Source organism: Geotrypetes seraphini, chromosome 1 (genome assembly GCF_902459505.1).
Source record: "Geotrypetes seraphini chromosome 1, aGeoSer1.1, whole genome shotgun sequence".
In the NCBI taxonomy this organism is placed as follows: domain Eukaryota; kingdom Metazoa; phylum Chordata; class Amphibia; order Gymnophiona; family Dermophiidae; genus Geotrypetes; species Geotrypetes seraphini.
The window spans coordinates 83,449,710-83,474,218 of NC_047084.1; the positions used below are offsets into that span (position 1 = coordinate 83,449,710).

At 41.6% G+C, this 24,509-nt stretch overlaps 1 protein-coding gene across 3 annotated transcripts in view; it reads right to left on the bottom strand.

The window, feature by feature from the left end:
• DCC (DCC netrin 1 receptor) overlaps positions 1–24,509 on the bottom strand; it is a 906,493-nt gene that overhangs the window by 258,465 nt on the left and 623,519 nt on the right. For all 3 annotated transcript variants that reach the window (XM_033934276.1, XM_033934287.1, XM_033934268.1), the window contains exon 15: positions 17,025–17,120. In XM_033934276.1, the coding sequence (XP_033790167.1) occupies positions 17,025–17,120 (96 nt within the window). The remainder of the gene's footprint in view (positions 1–17,024; positions 17,121–24,509) is intronic.

Consider the following 24,509-nt stretch of genomic DNA (forward strand, 5'->3'; position numbering starts at 1 on the left):
CTGAAAAAATCAGAAAAGGTCTGTTTTCTCTATAATGGAGGGTTTCAACCCCCCAACAGCTGCGCAAACACTATGCATTAAAGTGGGGGACCACACATCCCCGTCGGAGCTCTTTAAAAATAAGGTTTTTAGCAGCATGCTTCTTTCTTGCGCCAAATTGTCAGCACTGGATTTTCGGCACGCTGGTGTCTTGCGCGCCACTTACTATGAACCCCCAATAGTCCTTATGGCTGCAGGTGGCACCCATATTTATTTTTAAAAATTATATACTGCCTAGAACTAAGCGGTTTTCAATAAAACATACATATGATTAAAATAGATAACATTACATAATACAAGGACATCTTTCTTTACATCTTCATAGCTGTCTGCTTACAACATATTTACATGAATGCATTAACAAATAGCTGTGTTTTCAATATCTTCGTAAAATTCACACGATCACCTCATAATCATAAATGCCCTGATAATGTGTTCCACATTTTCACACCAGCTATTGAAAACATTGTAGCCCTTGTCACAGCATTTTGTACTCCCAATTCCCTTGTTGCTGTCAATCTCATCCCACCTTCGGATCTTGATACTCTTCCTGGGCAATATATTTCTAATAAAGTTTAAAAATACACTGGGGCTATATGGCAGTAGAGTAAGATTTTTTTTGGGGGGGGAGCTCACACTTTCCACCATAAATGCAGTGATTAGAGTGGCTTATGGGCCTGGGTCATCCTCTCTATGGTTCACTAGCCCACCCACAAGGCTGCTTAAAACACCTGGTTGCAGCTCCACTAGGCTCCCCCATAACAGATACTGTTTTTTAGAGACAGGTATGTACTTTTTTGTTCTCATTTTGCGTAGAATATAGAAATTGGAAATGAGACATCTAGGTTGGAATGTGTGCAATTCTATTATCATTTTAGAAAACAATCTGCAGACAGAGCTCTTTCTAAATGATATGCACAAGTTTGTACTAGCTCTGTGAAACAGGAGCAATAGTTTTATATATATATTATGACTGCACATTGATTAATCGTGATTCATTAAAATTAAAAATTTTAATTGCATAAAGTGTTCCCCCCCCCACACACACACACACATTTCCTTCTATACTCGTACAGGGGCAAATATAGACAGCAGAAGTAAATTCTCAGAGTTGACATGTTTTAATTACTAAAATGAAAATAAATAATTTTTCTTACTTTTGTTGCTTGGTGATTTTATTTTTCTAATCAATTGGTTCCGTCTTTAAAATCACCAGACAACAAAGGTAAGAAAATGATTTATTTTCATTTTAGTAATTAAAACTTGTCAGTTCTGAGAATTTACTTCTGCTCTCTATATTTGCAATGTACTAGTATAGAAGGAAATGTGTGTAAGTGTGTGAGGGGGAGTAGGAGGATGCTTTATGCGATTAAAAATTTGAATTGCAATAAATCGATGTGAAGCCCTAATATATATCAATGTCTACGACATTAACAGAAGCAACTTAGCAACCTAGACATCTAAGTGTTGGCACTTACACATGTACATTGGTAGTTCAGAACATGGACATGTGCCAACACTTCCCCCCCCCCTTTTACTAAACCACGATAGTGGTGATTAGTGCAGGGAGCAATGCTGAATGCTCTGCGCTACTCCCTTCGCTCATGGGAACTCTATAAGCGTCGGGAGCAGCGCAGAACATTCAGTGTGGCTCCCTGCGCTAATAACTGCTATCGCAGGTTAGTAAAATGTATGCCCGTTTTGAAACCTACACATCTAAAGGCTCCTAAGTAATTACACTATAATTTTTGAGGAGGGAAAACAACACTGGAGGTATAAGAGAAAGATCTCCCTTAATCCTTCTTTTCCAGTACTGTTTGAAATGAGCACTTTTACAAACTTACACTAGAGCAGATGTAAATCTTGACATAAGAACATAAGAAATGCCTCTGCTGGGTCAGACCCGAGGTCCATCGTGCCCAGCAGTCCGCTCACGCGGCGGCCCAACAGGTCCAGGACCTGTGCAGTAATCTTCTATCTATACCCCTCTATCCCCATTTCCAGTAGGAATTTGTCCAATCCTTTCTTGAACCCCAGTACCGTACTCTGCCTTATAACGTCCTCTGGAAGCGCATTCCAGGTGTCCACCACACGTTGGGTAAAGAAGAACTTCCTAGCATTTGTTTTGAATCTGTCCCCTTTCAACTTTTCCAAATGCCCTCTTGTTCTCTTATTTTTCGAAAGTTCGAAGAATCTGTCCCTCTCTACTCTCTCTATGCCCTTCATGATCTTGTAAGTCTCTATCATATCCCCTCTAAGTCTCCTCTTCTCCAGGGAAAAGAGACCCAGCTTCTCCAATCTCTCAGAATATGACAGGTTTTCCATACCTATTATCAGACGTGTTGCTCTCCTTTGAACCCTCTCGACTAACGCCATATCCTTCTTAAGATACGGCGACCAATATTGGACGCAGTACTCCAAATGCGGGCGCACCATCGCCCGATACAACGGCAGGATAACTTCTTTCGTTCTGGCTGTAATACCCTTTTTGATTATACCAAGCATTCTATTCGCTCTCTTAGCGGCCGCTGCACACTGTGCCGACGGCTTCATTGTCATGTCCACCATTACCCCCAAGTCCCTTTCCTGGGTACTCTTATTTGTGGTGTGTCAAAACTATTTCCAATTCACAAATAGGTTCTTCTTTCAGACCAAGGGGGTGGCCATGGGGGCTACGGTGGCCCCGTCCGTCGCCTGCCTATACATGTCTGAATATGAAGACAAATATGTCTATACCTCCAGATGGTTTAGTAAAGTTGGTCTATGGAGAAGGTATATAGACGATGTCTTCTTCTTGTGGAATGGGGAGTGTGACGAATTGGAGGAATTCCTAAAAGAGTTGAATCAGGCAGATCCCAATATAACTCTCACTCATGAAGTAAGTAGTGACAGGGTATCCTTTTTGGATATCCAAGTAGTAAAATCTCAGATCAATTCTCAAGTATGTTATGATACTACTCTGTATAGGAAACCTTCCGATCGAAACACTCTCCTACACTATCATAGTCATCATCCAAAACCCCTCCGGGACAGTATCCCGGTGGGACAATTCTTAAGGTTGCGGAGGATCTGTTCTGACGAGTGGGACTTTCAACAGCAGGCCACGCTTTTATACACAAAGTTTTTGGAGAGAGGTTACCCTCCCCGGGTAATCAAACGGGCATGGAAGAGAGCCCGCAACTGCCAGAGGGAGTGGCTATTTCATCCCCAACAAAGGGAGAACAGTGGGGCCGTGGTATGTGTATTGCCTTATTCCAATCGAAGTCAACAAATTAGAAAAATTATTTTGAAACACTGGCCAGTGCTGCAGGTACATGAGAGCTTGAATGACATCCCTTTATTTGCTCACACTAGGGGCCGGAATTTAGGTCAGATTTTGAAACACCGTGACCCTGTCCAACAGAATAGAGAGGGTCCTCATGTATGTTGTCATCAGTGTGTGTATTGCCCTCATGTCCTCAACACTGACCAAGTGATAATTCCTCAAACAGGGGGCAAGAAATTTTATTTAAGAACAGGTACTAATTGTTTGTCATCTGCAGTAATATATTGCTTTATTTGCCCTTGTAGGCTATATTATATAGGACACACTCGGCGTGCTATCAAAATTCGCATTGCCGAACATTTGAGCAATATAAGATGCAAACGTGTTACTGCCCCCTTAGTCAGTCATTGGATTGAACAACAGCACTCCATTGAGGAATTACAATACACTGTCCTTATGTGTGCTCATAAAAAATCTGGAAACATTACTCAACATCTTCTTTATTTAGAGCAGAAGTTTATATTTCAATGGCATACCTTGGCCCCAGCAGGATTAAACAATGATATTGAATGGTTTCAACTTTAATCTTTCACTCATGATGTAATGAGTGATGATGTAATAGGTAGTAAGGGGAGTATATTTAAAGCGTGGCCTGCTGGGAAGTTCCTCTTGTCAGCAGTGCGTGTGTGAGCAGTATGGAGTGTTTGTGCCGGTAAGTTGCAGAGAGAGTGTTTATATTGAGTATTTCAAAATGTATTGTTTATTAAGTTAGCAAGCTGTGTGGTGTAGTGTTGATTTGAGTCATCTTGTAATTGTAGTACCCCTCCTGAAGAAGCCAGCGGGTGAAACCTAGGTTGGGGGGTCGGTATTGTGAATAAACGGAGGAGCCCGGAGCAGTTATGTGTATCATCCACACCATTCAAAGTTAAGTTGCTGTTAAATTTATTATTTTATTTTCTTCAAGTTTATGTGCTGTTATTTAGTCTTTGTTTGGTGGAGGAGACTGTGAACAACAATGATGGTCTCCTTAATAGCTGCTCCGTGAACTTGTTTCACCGGACCTCAGCTGTGGGTCTGAGTGTTCACTTAACCACATCAACTTGTGTTGTAATTTGTGCTTGAAGTAAAACAAAGGTGATTAGTACAACAGTGATTTATAAGTATCACCTTGGATAAAAATATTCCCTTGCTGTTTTTTGATTACTCTTATTCAATAACATCCCTCCCATTGTATAGTTGTACCTCGAGTTTCTGCTCCTCACATGTAATACTTTACATTTTTCAATGTCGAACTTCATCTGCCATTTCGCCGCCCATTCTTCTAATTTGTTCAAGTCCCTTTGCAACTTTTCGCAGTCCTCTGTAGTCCGAGCTCCATTAAATAGTTTGGTGTCGTCCGCAAATTTTATTATCTCGCACTTCGTTCCTGTTTCTAGATCATTTATGAAGATATTAAATAGCAGCGGCCCGAGCACCGAGCCCTGCGGGACACCACTTGTGACCCTCCTCCAGTCGGAGTAGTGACCCTTCACTCCTACCCTTTGTTTTCTACCCTCCAACCAGTTTCTGATCCATCTATGTACGTCTCCTTCCACCCCATGGTTCTTCAGTTTCCGGAGTAGACGTTCATGGGGCACCTTGTCAAAGGCTTTTTGGAAATCTAGATATATGATGTCTATGGGGTCTCCTTTGTCCATCCGTTTGTTGATCCTTTCGAAGAAGTGCAATAAGTTCGTTAGGCACGATCTTCCCTTGCAGAAACCATGCTGGCTGGTTATCAGAAGTTCATTTTTTTCAAAATGTTGATCGATGTTTTCTTTTATCAGTGCTTCTGCCATTTTCCCCGGAACCGAAGTCAGGCTCACCGGCCTGTAGTTTCCCGGGTCACCTCTTGATCCCTTTTTAAAGATGGGCGTAACGTTGGCTATCTTCCAGTCTTCCGGGATCTCGCCTGTTTTCAGGGATAAGTTGCAAATTTGCTGCAGTAGTTCCGCTATCTCCTCCTTTAATTCCTTCAGAACCCTTGGATGTATGCCATCCGGACCTGGGGATTTGTCAGTTTTTAGTTTTTCTATCTGCCTACGAACGTCGCACCCCCCGAAGAGAAAGGGCAGGACCGCCGGAAGAGGAAGCAGCGCAGACGCAGGGCTCAGAGAAGGGGCGGGACCGCCGGCAGAGGAAGCAGCAGGACAACGGTAGGCAGCTTCTTCATGATGGGGGGTGGGGAGGCTGTGGGGGTGCGAGCGGTCCATCGGGGTGGGGGTGCATGTGCGGGTGCAAGTGCGAGTGCAAGCGGTCCTTCAGGGTGGGGGTGCAAGCGATCCTGCGGGGGGGGGGTGAATCGGATGTCGGGGGGGCATCAGGCTTTCAGGGTGGGAACAGGACTTCAAGGGGGAGAGGAGAGTCGGACCGGGCGAAAGGAGAGTTGGGGCGGCCAGAGGAGAGTCAGGACGGGCGAAAGGAGAGTCGGGGCGGCTAGAGGAGAGTCGGGGCGGGCGAAAGGAGAGTTGGGCGGTGACGGGAGAGTTGGCATGCGCGGTATATGGGTGTGTGTGGTATATAAAAATTTCTTTACATAAATGACAGTTTCCCGCGCGCTATACCCGTGTGCGCGTTTTACACGGGTGTGCGGTATATTGTGAATTATAAATGGGGGTTGAAATCTTGGCAACCAGGTATCATTAAACACATTCCTTGCTAATACTTTTTTTCTCTGAGGAACAGTAACCTCAAGTGCCTCACAGTTGTTTGACTTTAGAACAAGTCTTGTCAATCAAGCTATTTCATGAGCTATCACAGGTCTCATGTAGCCCTCCTATTTTATCATCACTATTAGTTTATTTTGTTTTAATTCTATATCCTTTTTTATAAAAAGTAACCTTATTATTTGGTTATTTCTTTTTAATAAAGTTCTTGGTATAGAAATTAATAGCAGTAAATGGATTTGTACCTCTCGCCATATACAGTGGAACTTTGGTTTACGAGCATAATTTGTTCCAAAAGCATGCTTATAAACCAAATAACTCGTATATCAAAGCGAGTTTCCCCATAGGAAGTAAGGGAAACTTGCTTGATTGGTTCCACCTCCTCCCCCCACCAGCCACCGGCGCTGCTCCACCCCACTCCACCACATCCCCCCTGCGAACTGGCATCCCCCCCAATCACAAATGCCGCTCCCCCGCAAACTGGCATCGCCTCCCCCCCCTCACGTATGCCTGCCCAATCTGAAGCCTTACCCCCATCTGGCACCGGCACGCAGCACCAACCCACAGGAGGTGCCGGTGCACGAAGATTGTGCTGCTTGCTGGACTGGGTCTTGAGCATCTGCGCTTCTGGCTCCCGCCTCTCTCTGAGATTGTGCTAATTTTCTGGCACCAGCATCGGCACCTCCTGTGGGTTGGTGCTGCGTGCCGCTGCCAGATGGGGGTAAGGCTTCAGTTTGGGTGGGCGTTCACGAGGGGGGGCGATGTCGGTTCACGGGTGGAGGGACTCTCAAATCGAGTAAACGCTTGGTTTGTGAGTCACGATTTGCGAAAATGTTTTTCTTGTTTTGCAAAACAATCGCAAACTGCTTTCATCCATAGCGAGTTGCCGGTAATGTTCACTCTCAGTTATTAGGAACGATAGTTCAACATATGGCTATTGGTAATATTGCTCAATGGAGCATCTATGTTTCACTCCCCTCGGAGCTTCTTCAGGAGATAGTCTTTAATCATTTCTTTAACCACTATTAACTTTATTAACCAACTTTAGGCTTCTATGCAGTTTCTTTGCTTTCAAAAATCCGCTGTAGGGGCTCAACAGTTTTCCCGTACGGGCATCAATGGCCTGACGGTTTTACAATGGCGCTTTTTTTTACAACTGCTATGTATGGTTTGCTGACAGAACAGATTCTTGTTGCAGCTATTTTCACTAAGTGGATGTTGCAAAATGCTGGACCGGGTCAGAGAATCCAGCATTATTTTCTTCTGCTGCGGTTCCCTCAAAGCAAGCCCCGAGCAAGTGAAGTGTGGCCAAGTGACCCCCCCCCCCCCACACCTAATGATATCATAATGTGCACTAATTTGTATGTTAAAACACCCAAATTCTATAAACGGCATTTTGAGTTCTTGCAAATTTGGGAGCGCACCCAATTTGCACATGCAACTTAATTTAATAATGAGTAAATTAATGTTTCAAGTTTATTTAAGCTTGCTATACTGCTTTAAATACATTATAATAAAAAGAAATAAAAAAATTTAAAATATAAGTAACATGGGGAAAAGACAACATCAAGTACATCAAGTAACCAATTATACATGCTATAACAGGGAAATAAATGTGATACTTTTTCTAAAAATAAAAGGAGGAATGGGAAAAACAAAAGGGAGAGCCGCATTTTCTGAAATATGCCCATTGTCTAAGGCCCTCTTTTACAAACGTGCACTAAGCGTTTTAGCACGCGTTTAAAGCATGCTAAATCAACGTGTGCACTAACCGCTAACACGTTCATAGGATAAGAACATAAGAAGTTGCCTCCGCTGAGGCAGACCAGAGGTCCATCTCACCCAGCGGTCCGCTCCCGCGGCGGCCCATCAGGTCTATTACCTGAGCAGTGGTCCCTGATTAATTTTATAACTTGCCTCTATTCCTATCCCTATAACCTACCTCTACTCCTATCCCTATAACCTACCTCTACTCCTATCTGTACCCCTCAATCCCTTTGTTCTCCAGGTACCTATCTAAACCTTCTTTGAAGCCCTGTAACGTGCTCCTGCCTATCACAGCCTCTTGAAGCGCGTTCCATGTATCCATCACCCTCTGGGTGAAAAAGAACTTCCTGGCGTTTGTTCTAAACCTTTCCCCTTTCAATTTCTCTGAGTGCCCCCTTGTACTTGTGGTTCCCCATAATTTGAAAAATCTGTCCCTGTCTACTTTTTCTATGCCCTTCATGATCTTGAAGGTTTCTATCATGTCTCCTCTAAGTCTCCGCTTCTCCAGGGAGAACAGCCCCAACTTTTTCAGTCTGTTGGTATATGAGAGATTTTCCATACCCTTTATTAGCTTAGTTGCTCTTCTCTGGACTCCCTCAAGTACTGCCATGTCCTTCCTGAGGTACGGCAACCAGTACTGGACACAGTACTCCAGGTGCGGGCGCACCATTGCACGATACAGTGGCAGGATGACTTCCTTCGTCCTGGTCGTAATACCCTTCTTAATGATACCCAACATTTTGTTTGCTTTCCTTGAGGCTGTGGTGCACTGCGCCGATGCCTTCAGTGTTGCGTCTACCCAGGTCTCTTTCAAGGTTGCTTACCCCTAGCGGTTGTCCCCCCATTTTGTAAGTGAACATCGGGTTCTTTTTCCCTACATGCATGACCTTGCATTTCCCTATGTTGAAGCTCATTTGTCACTTTTTGGCCCACTCTTCCAGCGTTGTCAGATCTTTTTGGAGATCTTCGCAGTCATCCATGGTTTTGACCCTGCTGTATAACATGCACGCGCTAGCGTTTAGCACATGATTAGCGTGCGCTAATATTTACCGCACGCTAAAAAGCATAGCACACCTTAGTAAAAGAAGGGGTAAGTCTTTTATGTGGTTAGTCCTAGCTATAGATCTCATAAACATCTTTAAAAAGAAAAGTTTTGAGACTGGATTTAAACTTGCTAGCGTTATTTTCCTGTGCTGGCAAGTGGCATCTTAACAAGCGATTCTTAGTGTTAATTGGTTTTAATTTAAATGTGTGTGTGTAAATTTAGGCATGAAATACGTGTCTAAGATTTACATGCAGGATCTAAAAGGGGGCATAGAAATGAAAAGATCATGGGAGGATTGGGAGTGTTCCGGAGTAGAGGAGGGGCTTAATGTTTGGAGCTGCTGCCTCAGCACCCTGAGGTTGCAGGTTCAATCCTAGCACCGCTCCTTGTGACCCTGGGCAAGTCACTTAAGGACATAAAAAGTGCCATCTCCGGAACAGAGCCTAGGTCCATCAAACGCGAAGGCCCCGCCAGGTGTACCTTGACATAGTTTTAGTCTCCATATCACTCTAAGCTTCTCGTAATGAGAAGTGCATCTAGCTTACCCTTACCCATGTCACTCTATGCCACTCATAAGGAGATGTACATCTAACTTACCCTTAAATCCTAGAACGGGGGCAAGATGGCGTCCTGAGCAGATGTTGGTTAGAGAGCTCCTCTTCACACGGCAATTTTCTTTTTGAAAACTGTTTGAAATATACCTTCTAGATGCCTAAAAGAAGGGGGAAACAGAGAGGTTTCCCTCCACCTATCTCTGGCTCATCAACCCCACGACAGACTGTAATAACATCATTTACAGTCCAACCCTACTTACCGGGCGAATCCGCTGTTGTGACCGGGGTAGAACACAGCTTGGATGGCGAACCTTCGCTGAGACCACGAGGACCGCACACGCCCCCAAAGCCCGGCGAAACATCGGGAGATCAGACGCTGCTGGAGGGCATGTCGAACGCACCGAGCATGGCGCGCACTGCACCTGAGATTGACCCGGAAGTGATTCCAGCGATGCCGACTCTGGGACAGGAGTCGTTGCACCTTGGGAGCATAGAACCTGAGGGGACCAGCGGTGGAGAGGACGAGGGAGCCCGGAGTTTGCTCTCTGGGGATCTAGCCCATGGGAATCTGGCACTTATCTCCCCCCTCAAGCCACTGGAGAAACCACAGGCAGTGACTCTTGATTCTATATGGTCTGCGATTGAAAACCTGCACTCGGTTTGTACCAACTTTATATCCATTACTTTAAATACTTCTTCCAGGATAACCCTTTTGGAGACTTCAGCTCAACAGCAGAAGACTGAGCTTTCTAAACTAGAGAAACTAACAGTTGAGAATAAGAACTTGGTGACTAAACAAATGACTGATAGAATGATGTTTCTGAGGAAGGTAGAAAATTTGGAAAATCAACAGAAAAATTTGAATTTAAGGATTCTTAACTTTCCAATAGCTAAATTTATGTCTCCTCGGGAACTCTTTAAGAACTTTATGATGACAGTCTTAAAAGTTTCAGAATCGAATCTACCTCCAACCCAGAGAATTTATTATTTAAAGAATATACAAAAAGAAAAAGTTTTAGAAGGTGGAATTGAACAGTTAGATGTATCAGCTATATTGCAATCTTCTGAAATTGAAACAGTGGGTCGGGCGACATTGTTAGTATCTCTTGTGTTTTTACAGGATAAGGAAATGCTGTTGAAATTATACTTTAATTTAAAACAAATCACCTTTTTAGGTGAAAGGGTATATATATTTCCTGATGTCTCAAAATGGACACAGTCCAGGAGGAAATAATTTTTGCAATTTCGTCCTAAAGTGATTTCAATGGGGGCAACTTTTCAGTTAAGATTTCCTTGTAAATGTTTTATTTCCTATCAAGGGAATAAATATATATTTTATGAGCCTGCCCAATTAGGTTTCTTTTTGGAGAGTAAAGGGATCTCAACGCAGCCAGAATGAATCAAGTGATTAGTGCGGAATTTAGATTAAATAAGTAGGTTAAATCTTATTGCTGCTCCTTTTGCTATATGTTTTATTGTACTTGTATCCCCTCTCCCCAGGGGGTTTTCTCTTTTTGTCTTGCCTACTTCCTTAAATTGAGGACTATATAGTTAGTATATTGCTTTGTATATTTTCTTTAGTCTGTATTGACTAAATATTTGTATTTCAGTATTTCCTGTACCATTTTATGGTTGTATAGAAATTATAAATAAATAAAGAAGGAAAAAAAAAAAAAAATCCTAGAACGGTGGATTCCGCAATTACCTCCTCTGGGAGATGTCCACCACTCGCTGCGCGAAGCAGAACTTCCTGATATTTGTCCTGAACTTGTCCCCCCTTAGCTTCAGTCCATGTCCTCTTGTCCGTGTCACATTGGACATTGTAAATAATGTTTTTCCCTGCTCTATTTTGTCGATTCCTTTCAATATTTTGAAAGCCTCAATCATATCCCCTCGCAGTCTCCTCTTCTCAAGGGAGAACAACCCCCGTCTTGTAAGTCTTTCCTCGTAATCCAGGTTCTCCATACCTTTCACCAGCTTTGTTGCTCGTCTCTGCACCCTCTCCAGCAGTTTTATATCCTTCTTTAGGTATGGAGACCAATGCTGGACGCAGTATTCCAAGTGTGGTTTGACCATTGCTCTATAAAGCAGCGTTATAACTTTCTCCGATCTACTCATGATTCCCTTCTTTATCATGCCTAGCATTCTATTCGCGTTCTTTGCTACCGCCGCTGCGCATTGCACCGACAGCTTCAGAGACCTATCGATTAATACTCCCAGGTCCTTTTCCTGTTCAGTTTTTCCCAGAGTTGCACCTGACATACTATATTTGTGTTCCTCCATTGCACCAGGTACCACAGGTAGATTGTGAGCCTGCCAGGTCAGATAGGGAAACCATTTAGAATAGCAGACTATTCAATGTAAATAAAATTAAGGGCTCTTTTATGAAGCTGTGCTAGGCTTTTTTTTTTTTTTTTTATCACTGGCCGCAGTGGTATTAGCTCTGATGCTCATGGAATTCCTATGAGCATCAGAGCGAATACCGCTGCAGCTGGCGATAAAAAGGCCTATCACGGCTTCATAAAAGGGAGAGGGGTAAGTTACACAAGTAATTATAGACTAAGGGGCATCAGCGCCTAAGGTTTTGTACCACATTTCCATTGGGGCAAATAACCGTGACTAAAGCTAGACGCGGCTCCAGGATGTAAGCGCTATCCTAAAAGGTGCCTAACTTGAGGGACTGTTTAGGTGTATTTTTTCATCGTTGATTTTTTCAGTGCAATATATAGATTTCAGTCCTAAGTGCCTAACTCACATCAGTTAAAGGACCCCTTAGTAATATTTTCTTATAAATTAATTCTGGCAGTGTTCAAGGCTCAGTTAAAAGCCCACCTCTTTGTGAGTGCTTTCAGTTCCTAACTCCTCTCACCTTGGGTTCTGTATCCCCAACCCTGAATGCCATGTCTGTCTGTCCAAGTTAGATTGTAAGCTCTTCAGAGCAGGGACCATCTATAAATGTCTAAACATACAGTGCTGCGTACGCTTTCAGCGCTATATAAGTGATAAGTAGTAGTATGTTTCTCAAACATTGACAAAAACACATATTCTAAAATAATTTTTCCTGAAAAACTCCAAAATAATCTATTCAATAATACATATCTCAAAATAATACTGAAGAATATGGCATATCAGCCATGAGTGAGAAAATTCAAAAAAACACAATCTTGCATATGTAGCTGTGATGCAAACTTTATATCTGGAATATGGAAATAGTTGTATTTATTCTTGGTGAACTTAAAATTCTAGTGCCTGTTTAATTTGCTTTGAGCGGTGGGTGGTTGGTGGCTTTGGGATGGCCTTTCCCCGGCTTGGTCTGTCCTTCCTTTTTTTTTTTAATATATCATTTTTTTTTTTTTTTTCTCTCTCATGGGGGGAGGGAGGGAACAGGACTCTGGGGAGGAGGTCTTATGCATTGTGTCTTGGGGCTCCTCAGAGTCCAGGGCCCTGAGTGTCCAGCTTTCACTTTAGTCTTGTACAGGCCTCTTTCCTCATGCCTTCAGCATTTTTTTTTCTGTCATCTCTTGTGCTTGGTTCTTCTGACAGTTCCCTATTCATTTATGTACTCTGATTTATCTTGTTATGAAGGGCGGGGTATAGGGAGGTGGGGTGTTGGAAGAGGGTGGGGCTGGGATATTGGGTTCGGGGGATACATGCTGTTTAGTTCCTGAACAACTGTATTCATTATCTGTTTTTTTCTGGCTTGTTCAATAAAAAAATTGTTTGAAAGTAGTAAACTAACCACTTGAAAGGTATAACAAAACAAGGTGACCTTAGGGCCTCTTTTACAAAGATGCGGTAGGGATGGTGGTGTGGTGAATGCACCAAAGCCCATAGGAATTGAATGGAATTGAAGCCAATAGGAATTGAAAGGGCTCTGGTGTATTGACTGCGTCAGCTATATATGGCACTCAAAACTACATGTGCAAATTTGGGCATGCACCTAATTTGAATATGCAATTTAATTCATAAATGAGTAAATTAGGAGGGAATTTATCAGTGGGCGCTAACCATATTAGCGCATGCTAAAGATTGCCATTATATACTTATGGGTGTCTTTAGCATTTAGCACACACTTGCTAATGCGGTAGCGTCCATTGATGAATTTGCCCCACCCCCCCAGTGCAGGGAATTGGATACTAATAATCAATTACCGTCACGGCCCCTCAAATCTGGAATTCGCTCCCAATCAATATAAGGAAAGAAAAATTACTTAGTAAGTTTAAAAGTCTCCTGAAAAGCTGGTTTTTTAAGGACGCTTTTAACTGAGTTATGCAAATTTTATATATTCAGGATTATTGTTTCATCACTGCGCCCTTTTTATTTGTTTATAAATTGTATTTAACTCTTTATTTATTATTTTTTTCCTTAAGTGGTTGGTTGGTCTAAAGTTATTTCAAACCGTATGGTTTGATTAATGTGGTTTTCTTTTTTACCCCAATTTTATCATTATTTGTAAATCGCATTGAATTACGATTTCGCAGTCAAATCAAATTTTTATTAAACTTGAAACTTGAATTAAAATTTGTACACACATCTTTAGGTCCTGGGACCATGGGAGAGGGTATGGGCAGATCAGACAAATTCCTGAAATGTGTATGCAGTTTAACTCAATAAGGGAGGTCCACATTAGAGAATGACACGGTGGCGGTTTACCCGCAGCTACTGCATTTAGCCGCGGATAACCCGCCGGAACGGGGAAAGAAAAATAGCAGTCGCTGCGGGGACAGGGACAAGGCCATTCACCGCCCCGTGGAGCAGTGAATGGTCTTGTCTCCGCAGTGAGGTATCAAGGGATCGCGTGGTCCCTGCAGCCACCGCCCGCCCGCCAGCTCCCTCCCTCCACCTCACCTTATATTTCGAGTTTGCCGGCTTCCTTTTTCCTGAGCCGCACGCGCGGCTGCGCGAGTCAATCAATGTTCTCCTCTGACACAACCGGAAACAGGAAGTTGCAGGAGAGGAGAAGTTTGATTGACTCGCGCAGCCGCGCGTGCACGGCTTTTTGAACGCGTGCGGCTCAGGAAAAAGGAAGCCGGCAAACTCAGAATATAAGGTGAGGTGGAGGGAGGGTGGGGGCTGCTGGACCTTTATTTAAGTATATAAATACTTAATCTTCAGATTATTTTTCACTTCCCTACGGCATACCTCAAGGATCAATACTTTCACCTTTACTATTTAACATTTTTCTTGCTCCACTTATGACTCTATGTCAATCTATTGGATTTTCTATATTTGCATACGCAGATGACATTCAGTTGATGCATCCAATTGATCCTAACAATTTACAAGAAATAACAGCAATTAATGGAAAACTTGATCTAATTCATCATTGGCTAGATTCCAACAGACTAGCCCTGAATATTAATAAAACAAACACTATGCTTTTTCCCATCTCCATCAAGGGCATCCCTTTGCACATGGCTCACAATATTAGGATTCTCGGAGTGATATTTGATAATAAATTAACATATCATGATCACATAAGTCATGTGGTCAAATCTACTTTCTATCGACTCCGACAAATTCGTTCAGTGGCAAAATTTTTATGTGCAAAATCTCTGAATATTTTAATTCATTCATTAGTAATTTCTAAAATTGATTATTGTAGTGCTTTATTTAAAGGTATATCGCAGAAAGAAATTAGACGTCTGCAAATTATCCATAACGCCTCTGTTAAAATAATTTACAAAGCCAAAAAATTCGATCACGTCTCTCCACTTCTCAAAAAAGCACATTGGCTCCCAGTTACACACCGAATCTTATTTAAAATATGTCTGCTTACATTTAAATCATTATTATTTAAAACCCCCGCTTTTATATTTAGAGTTTTAATTCCTTATCATACTTCGAGACAGTTAAGATCGCAGGATCAACACTTATTGGCAATACCCTCACTGAAAGTTATCAATACAAGGCGTCACACCATGTTCTCAATAACAGCTCCTCAATCTTGGAATGATCTCCCACTTTTTCTTCGAGAGGAAAGGAACCTAGATAAATTTAAATCCAAACTTAAGAGCTTCCTTTTTAATGCTTTTAATGTATAAATTTTATATCCTAAAACTTTTTTACTTTTCACTTTTTACTCTATATATTAAATATAAATTTTATTTGTTACCCCTCCTATTGTTTCTTCCTTAAATGTAATTAAATTAAATTAATAATGATTGTAACCCTTTAAAAAACCTTCCTTAGCTTTGAAATGATATGTAGAAATTATGTATAGCAATGTCTGTAATTATATTGTTTGTTATATTTGTCACCCCAACTGATTTTTAATGAGATTGTACATCGCCTAGGAAATGTGATAGGCGATTAATCAAATTTTTGTAATAAACTTGGAAACTTGGAAATAAATATTGAGGCCTCTGCCTTGGGGCAGAATGATTTGTTTGTAATGTCTGCCGGTGCAGAGTCCAAGCGTGGAGTGCATTCCAGGCGATCTAGAAGCCCTACTGGAATACGCTCACTCATCAACAACATAATCTTATATTGAATAAATAATTGGTTTCTGTGGGTAGAAGTTGGGTGAGGGGAGTTGTACTGATTATGGGATAGTGGTAGGTTTTTTTTTGGGGGGAGGGATGTTATAATATATGGGGGGGGGGGGAAAAAAAAACTCTCCTGCAAATCTATTTTTCTCTTTCTGCTTTCTCTTAAACATTGGCCTCTAAAGTTCACTTCTTTGGTATTGTATCATATTTTTATCTTACTTTTGTTTATTATTGTAAAATTATTTTGTAATCGGTAACTTGGACTGGATGTATTCCTATTTGGCCTTTGTTTGTTTGTTATGTGGTTTGCTCGCAATAAAAGATGATAGAACCTAACGGATGTAGCGGTATATAAGAAATAAATTACATTACATTACATTATATATTTTTTAAAAGATTCACCATGGTGGCTCCACATTTTGATTCAATTGCATTACAAGCAGCATTTCCCACAGCCCTTCTCTCATGTTTTCCACTCCCTCCTCAGTATCATCAGTCTGAGTGAGAGTGGTTCTTTAACTTGCAAACATTTGTACACAGCCTGTGCTCTTTCATAAGATAGGGACGACGATGGCAACCTATTAATATAATGGTGGCGCTGCTGATTTGCTTACACATCTCTAGTTCAGCAGCAGGAACTTTGATTTATAAGAACGGAATAAGCTAAATATTAGAGTACTAAGGCTTAAATAGATGATGCGGGGACGGTGACGGGGCGGTGAATGGGATGCCAGTGGCGGTGAAGGGGCGGTGAAAGGGATGGCGGTGACGGGGCGGTGAAGGGAACAGCGGTGATGGGGCGGTGCAGAGGATGGTGGGCCGGGGACGGGGCGGTGACGGGGCCAGATTTTTTTCCCGTGTAATTCTCTAGTCCACATCTAATTTAGGCTTGAGAATTTACACCAGATTTTAGTTGGTCTAAATCCTTAAGCTCAGAACTGAGTGCTGATCCTGATGCCAAATGCTATTCTATAAATTGTGCCCAACTCTGATTGCTGTTTATAGAATAGCATTTAGTGATCAATTATATTGGCAACCAAATCTGGGTTCTATATATAGAATTAAGTTCATAACGTTGGAAAGTTTGCTATTTATCTAAGCGTGTCTAGTCAAAGTAGTGAAGAAAACCACAAGCGAGCAGCATTAATTTAAACTCACCCGTCATAGATCTAGTAGTGGCACTTTCGTAAAGAGGAACGCCCTCTCCGGCATTGTTGAAAGCTTTCAGGGAAATCACGTAATGAGAACTGGGCTCTGGAAAAGAAAATAGGAAGTAAAACACATCTTTGAAGAATCTGTCCAATTACTGTTATATGTATTTTTTTGTAAAACAAAGAAATATCCAATGAGTCTGCAGTAGAAGAAGAAAGAAACTGCAGATGGGAATGTGCAAGGACAGGAATCTTTATTTTTAAAAAACATATAAATTTGTAATTCCTTAAAAATGGCTCTCACATACATGGTCCGTGTTTCGGAGAAACATTCCTTCCTCAGGGGTCCGAGATGTCCAATGTATCGCATGTCGAGAGTGATGCGGAAAACAACGTAGTGAGATGGTCATCAAAATTTTCAAATCTGATGCAGAAAATTCTCCTTCTGAGCTGATTCACAGGGTAAGTCCGGCATCGGATTTGAAAATTTTGATGACCATATTACTACGTTGTTTTTCGCATCACTCTCGACATGCGATACATTGGACATCTCGGACCCCTGAGGAAGGAATGTTTCTCCGAAACACGGACCATGTATATGAGAGACATTTTTAAAGGATTACAAATTTATATGGTTTTTTAAATAAAGATTCCTGTCCTTGTGCATTCCCATCTGCAGTTTCTTATATGTATTTTTGTAGAAGAAGCAAAAGCTATCAAGTAATAAAATTATTTTGTGAACTGAAGCCTTCGGGGGTCAATCCTATACAATGATGCCTCAGCACTTAGCACCATTTCTTGGCGCCACGATTTTGTTATAAAATACTAGCATACAAAAAGGTTGGCATTGGTTCACCGATGTATAAATGTACTTTCTTATCACTGTTCCCTCTAAGCCAGGGATCTCAAAGTCCCTCCTTGAGGGCTGCAATCCAGTCGGGTTTTCAGGATTTCCCCAATGAGTATGCATTGAAAGCAGTGCATGTACATAGATCTCATGCATAATCATTGGGGAAATCCTGAAAACCCAACTGGAAGATGCCGACAGGAATCTCGCCCGAATATAGGCCAGGACCCACACTAGTAAAGTCCTCATATCCTGCCTCCCCTTCCCAAACACCATGTTCTAAACCAGGGGTGTCCAACCTGCGGCCCCGTGAAGTATTTTGTGCGGCTCTGGTCGAGGGCAATGCAGTGTTTTCCTCTGCTGTCCCCGGGTGTTTACCGTCTTGCCGGCTCCCTCCTCTGATTTGTGCGTTTGTGTGGCCCCAGAAAAATGTTTTTGGGCCAATGCGGCCCAGGGAAGCCAAAAGGTTGGACACCCCTGTTCTAAACCTTCTTCCCACCTCTTCAAGTGCTTCTGATACCCCTCCTGACCCCATATCCACCCCCACCCCTAGCCTCAGATTTGGGCCCACTTACCAGTACTAGTGGTCCTTGGTGCAGGAATAAATCTCACTCGCTTTGGCCCCTCATAGTTCCTAATTTTATAAAATGGCCACAGTAACTTCTAGAAGTGTCCTTGAGGCATTAAATACTACTGCCTCCAGGATTCCCTCTGGCTTTGACCCCCCTTCCCCCCCAAACACATACACCCACATCCCTCTCCTGCCCATTTCCAAGATGACTGGTGAGTACTGTCTTGTACTCTGGTTAAATGCTGCTGAATATCATCGGCTAGGCAGTCACCAGTGATTCAGACAGGGAGGAGGCTCTCCTGCCTGTTTAAATCTCTTTGAGCATCAACAGTTATGCGTTTGATATCATTTAATTACATTCTGACCCAGGGGTTTTGCACTGTTAATTCTTATAGCCTCATTTAAAGGTTGCAGTTCTCAACACCAAAGCAGCATTACTTCAGTTTTATCTTTTATCTGGCAGTGCTTTAGGTCAAGCTCCCTTTTATGGCATAAAAATGATTTGGTAATGGTCAACGTTTCTTGCTTGATTAATATTTTATATCTCTCAAGAGTTTAATGCTATGAAGAATAATAATAATAATAACTTTATTCTTCTATACCGCCACAATCTTGCGACTTCTAGGCGGATTACAATCAAGAGAGCTGGACATTCAGCGAGTTAAAATGTGCAGATAGTCAGAGGAAATACAGAGTGCGGAAAGATTAAGGAAGCAAAATTATAGATATACAATTTGCTGAGCGAGAGTATAAGGTATACAGATTGGAAGAAATTTCCAAGTGGGCCTGTTGGGAGAAGGCCGTGCAATTCAAAAAGTACAGCGAAAATTACAATATGATAACAGTAACAGTTTATATATATCACAGAACCATGAAGTTCTAGGTGGACTTAAGAGGGGAGAGAGGAAAAGGGTAAGAAGTCAGGAGGACCGTTATTGAGGAGAGACAGAAGAGCATGTCAGACCTCCATTATGGGATTCAAGGGCAAGTTGGATGCACATCTCCTTGCAAATCACATTGAGGGATACAGGTAAACAAGATCTCATCTGGGAACACCTAGGTCTTCATCAGGAAGCACCTAGTTAGGTCTCCGCGTGTGCGGGTCACCGGACTTGATGGACCAAGGGTCTGATTCGGTGATGGCATTTCTTATGTTCTTATGTTTAGGTATTTCAGGAACAGGTGTGTTTTTAGGCGCTTCCTAAATTCCTCGTAGGTAGTGGGCAAAAGCAGTTGATCTAGGTCTTTACCCCTTAAGGCTGCTTGGTGTGAGAGAAGGTGATCATGGTGTTTTTTCAGTTTGCAACCTCTAATTGGAGGGGAAACGAAGTTTGAATGTGTGCTTCTCTTGCGTTTGTTGGTGGAAAAGGAGAAAAGGTCCATTATGTATTTGGGGGCTAGTCCATATAGTACTTTGGAGCAGAGGCAGGCAAATTTAAACTTTACACGTGCTTCCGTCGGCAGCCAGTGCAACTGCCGGTAATAAGGTGTCACGTGATTGAATTTCTTCAGCCCGAAGATAAGTCTGACCGCAGCATTTTGCATTATTTGGAGACGTCGTATGTTCTTTTGGGAGATTACTAAATAGGATATATTGCAGTAGTCAAGTTGACTTAGTACGAGGGATTGCACTAGGATTCTGAATGCTGATGTATCGAAATAAGATTTAATGGATCTGAGTTTCCAGAGAGTGAAAAAACCCTTTCTGATTACGGAGTCCACCTGGTCTTTCATGGTTAGGCATTGATCCAGGGTTACCCCTACTATCTTCATGGTGAGCTGAATAGGGTAATTGAGTTCATTGATGCATAGTGGGATTTTGTTGTCAAGCGGGTGAGGAGAGGCAATGAAAAATTTTGTTTTTAATGGATTAAGTTTGAGCTTGAAATTTGTCATCCATTATTCCATCTCGTTTATGGCATCAGATGCCTTGGGAATGGTTTCCGAGATAGAGTTAGTGAATGGGATGATGATCGTAAAATCATCTGCGTAACTGAATAACTTTATCCCTAGTTGGGTTAGTCGCACGCCCAATGAGGACATGTAGACGTTGAAAAGCAATGGGGAAAGCGGTGACCCTTGTGGCACCCTGGATGAGTTGCTCCAGGTATCGGAGTGATCATAGTTGAAGCGTACCTGGTAGGTACAGGATGTAAGGAAGCCACGAAACCAGTTCAACACCTCATCCCTGATTCCAATGGCGTCTGGGCATTGTATCATTTTCCCATGGTCTACCAGATCGAATGCAGAGCTCATATCGAATTGCATGATCAAGGCATTGTGGCCCTTGCTAAATAATAGGCGCAAATAGTTTAAGATAGCAGCAATAACCGTCTCTGTACTGAATAAAGGTCTAAAGCCGGATTGAGTTTCATGCAGGAGAGAGAATTGATTAAGATATTCCATCAATTGGGTGTGAACCAATCCCTCCATGATTTTTACAATAAATGGGATAGATGCTATAGGTCTGTAGTTGGTTATTAGTGCTGAAGATTCTTTTCGTTTTTTTGGGATTGGGGTTATTATTATATGACTGTTGTTAGTGAGGAAATTCCCATTTTTTAGGTTGTGGGCTAGGTAGTGTAGCAGTGAAAGTGTAAATTCTAATGGCGCCATTTTCATAATCTCCGGGGGGCACGTGTCCAGGACGCAGTGAGATTTAGAGTATTTGTTGTATAGCCTGGTGTAGTTATTCCATTCTAAATCATGAAAGGAACTCCAGGTCATGTTTGTTGGTATTTCATTGTCTTGTAAGTTAGCTATTAGGTGATCACTAGGGATGTTTATTACGCAGTTATTTCTTACGCAGTTATTTCTTAGGTTTTTAATTTTAGAATCAATATGTAGCACTAGGTCTTTCCTGGAGGGTAGCTTCGTGTTGTGCACAGGTATGGTGTAGCGAGTGGTGTCAAATAGATTTGTGACTAGGTTGAACAACTCTTTTGTGTTGATTCCTTGTGAACCATTGCAAGATAGGTTGATCGAATGTTTTGCTCGTCTTGCAAAACACTCGCAAACCAGTGCACTCGTAAACCGAGGTACCACTGTACTTAGCTATACATCAAATAGATCATTGCGCTCTGAGAATTTAGCTTTACTGAAGGCGACTGTGAATCCAAGGCTTGTTGAGACTGGTAAAAAGACTTTTTGTTATGCAGGAGTTAAGATATGGAACTCCTTGGTGGGTCGGATACGAAAGTGCCATGAAAAGGGCATGTTCAGAAAACTACTTAAGACGCAGTTAATTGTAGATGCCTTTGTCTAGCCAATAATTTTTCTCTCTGGCAGAGATGATGAATTACTCTAGAGAAAGAGTGTGAATGTGTATGAGACATTATTTGTGTAAAACTAGAAAGAAAGAGTCATTAGGCAGAAACCGGGAATGGAAGAAAAATAATCTGAACAGACTCTTGTTCAAATGGACTGGAGATCACAATAATTGCACTGAGAGAAGCAAAAGTACTTTTGAGACTCTGAGGTGTCAAGGAGAGCAGAGAGGGCTTAAGAGGTTTAAGGAAAAGGACCGAGGATCAGCAAGAAAAAGATAGAAGCATAGTTTCATTGCATTCCAGAAGCTTACCACAATAGAGTCTGAGAATTCTTCTTGAACTGTACATGAAAATAATTGACCTCTTTGCTGGTGAACTCAACGAAGACTGAAGATTGAATGGGAAGGATGACAGAATTCCCATTTCATTTCTTGAGAGACATATTGGAAAGAATATACATATTTTTGCTGACTCAGGGAAGTATGTACTATTTCCAGGATAATCAAGTTCACAATGTTTGAAAAATCAAATTCATATAGAAGCAAAGAGTGAAATAAAACATTTTAAAGGTGAACATATATTGTACACATGGGCTTTCATTTGACAATTTATTGAATTAGGATATAAGATAGATATGTACTGTATATGTTGTTTTTTGTTTCAAAGGGTTTGCAACTACATACTGTACACTGAGCTACAAAAACTGATCCTTATTTTTGATACCTGTTCTATAATAATATTGGTACCACAGTAAACAAGGACAGATAAAGATCAATATTGTCCATCTAGTTAGCACAGTAAGGTGGCTGGGGCTGTACATGCCACTCCATGCAGATTACACTTCTGTTTGCCTTTTGTTCAGAGTTGTATCTGCTGCTCTTTAGATGTTACAGCCCTCGATACCTTTTTTAGAAACATGATGGCCGATAAAGGCCAAATGGCCCATCCAGTCTGCCCATCCACAGTAACCATTATATCTTCCTCTCTCTAAGAGATCCCACGTGTCTATCCCACGCTTTCTTGAATTCAGACATAGTCTCTGTCTCCACCATCGCTACCGGGAGACTGTTCCACGCATCTACCACCCTTTCTGTAAAAAAGTATTTCCTTAGATTTACTCCTGAGCCCATTACCTCTTAACTTCATCCTATGCCTTCTCATTCCAGAGCTTCCTTTCAAATGAAAGAGACTCAACTCATGCGCATTTACACCACCTAGGTATTTAAACATCTCTCAAGAACACTATCATAGTGACAAAAAATCCAACATTTCAATAAATGTTGCCCACCAGCAGTGAGTTACCACAATAAGATCTAACATTAAAATATAAAACAGGTGGAGAAAAAGCCTCAAAACCACGTATCACACAGCAATCTTTGATGATTTTCAGCTGGCGTTCTTATTGTCATCGGCCATCAAAATCATCAAGGATTGCTGCGTGATACATGGTTTTGAGGCTTTTTCTCCACCTGTTATATATCTTAATGTTAGATCTTATTGTGGTAACCCATTGCTGGTGAGCGACATTTTTTGAAATTTTGGATTTAAACATCTCTATCATATTGTATTTCCCCTATTCTGCCTTTCCTCTCATCATTTAAGTTTTCTTTTGGTTCGATTCTCTTGCTACTCCTCTGTATCTCAAATAATAGTGATCGACACGTCAACAATGAAACATTCTTAAGTGGAAAATCCGCAAAGGAGTAAAGGAATATACCTCAGTCTTCCAGTTAAGAGATCAGTTACTAACAACTTCTTGCCTATACATAAGTGCCCAGAAGTTTTTCAATTGGTGCATATTCTATAAAGGATAGTAGCCATCTACTTTCCTTACAAAATATTAATGTAACCAGGTATATATACACATATGCGCTTAGGCATGAGCACTTATGGCAGCCATTGAGCTGGTGTAAATGCTCACACCTTGTTTAGGAAGATAAGTACATTGGGACTGATTGGCCTTTTTTTTAATGGAGTAGATATTTTGCATGTGTATTACACGCAAAATATCTGTGCCACGGAAAAAAAAAATGAATAAAAAAAAAACAGACAGACCTGTCAGTAACACAATTACCTACCACAGGTTAGTCTATTTTCCAATGTTAGCTATTTCCATATAAAACAAAATAAGCTACTATCGTTTTCTAAACCGTAGATTTACATGCGGTAAGAGACAGGCGTATCATAATCGTAGATAATCAGATCATAGGACCTCTAATAATTTCCATATTATTTCAGGTCCACATCCTGACTCCAAATTTTAATCACCTACGCCTGTCCCATCCTACCTACCTCACCTATTTCACCACATCTGCAGGTGTTTGATTCTAAATAACAGCAAAATCATACAGTTGTGGTGGGCACTCGTAATGAGAGATGATTATCTTTCATTAGCAGTTCTCCAAAGCAACTACATTGCACGGCTGCGCTTGCCTTTAGAGTCTAGACCATAACGGTAATGTTTTGAAATAAGAATTCTATGAGGGGCAACCCTGGTTGGTTATTACCCCCTGAGGAAGATCTGCTTTGGACAGATTGAAACACCCGTTTCTCCTGTCAGAAGAGCATTGGGAGTTGTACATTCTCAACCAGCGCTGGTTCATGGGTTATACCGTTTGAGATAAGTGTTGCTTTCCCTCTTCACATATAATTCGAGGGGTTATATTTAACATTTGGGTTTTCATTATTATATAATATATTTTGACGATACAGCTCATGAAGCACACACCTGCAGATGTGGTTCTGTAGAGTTTTTTTTGTTTTTTTTAACACAAAATAGGTGAGGTAGTTAGGATGGGGCAGGCA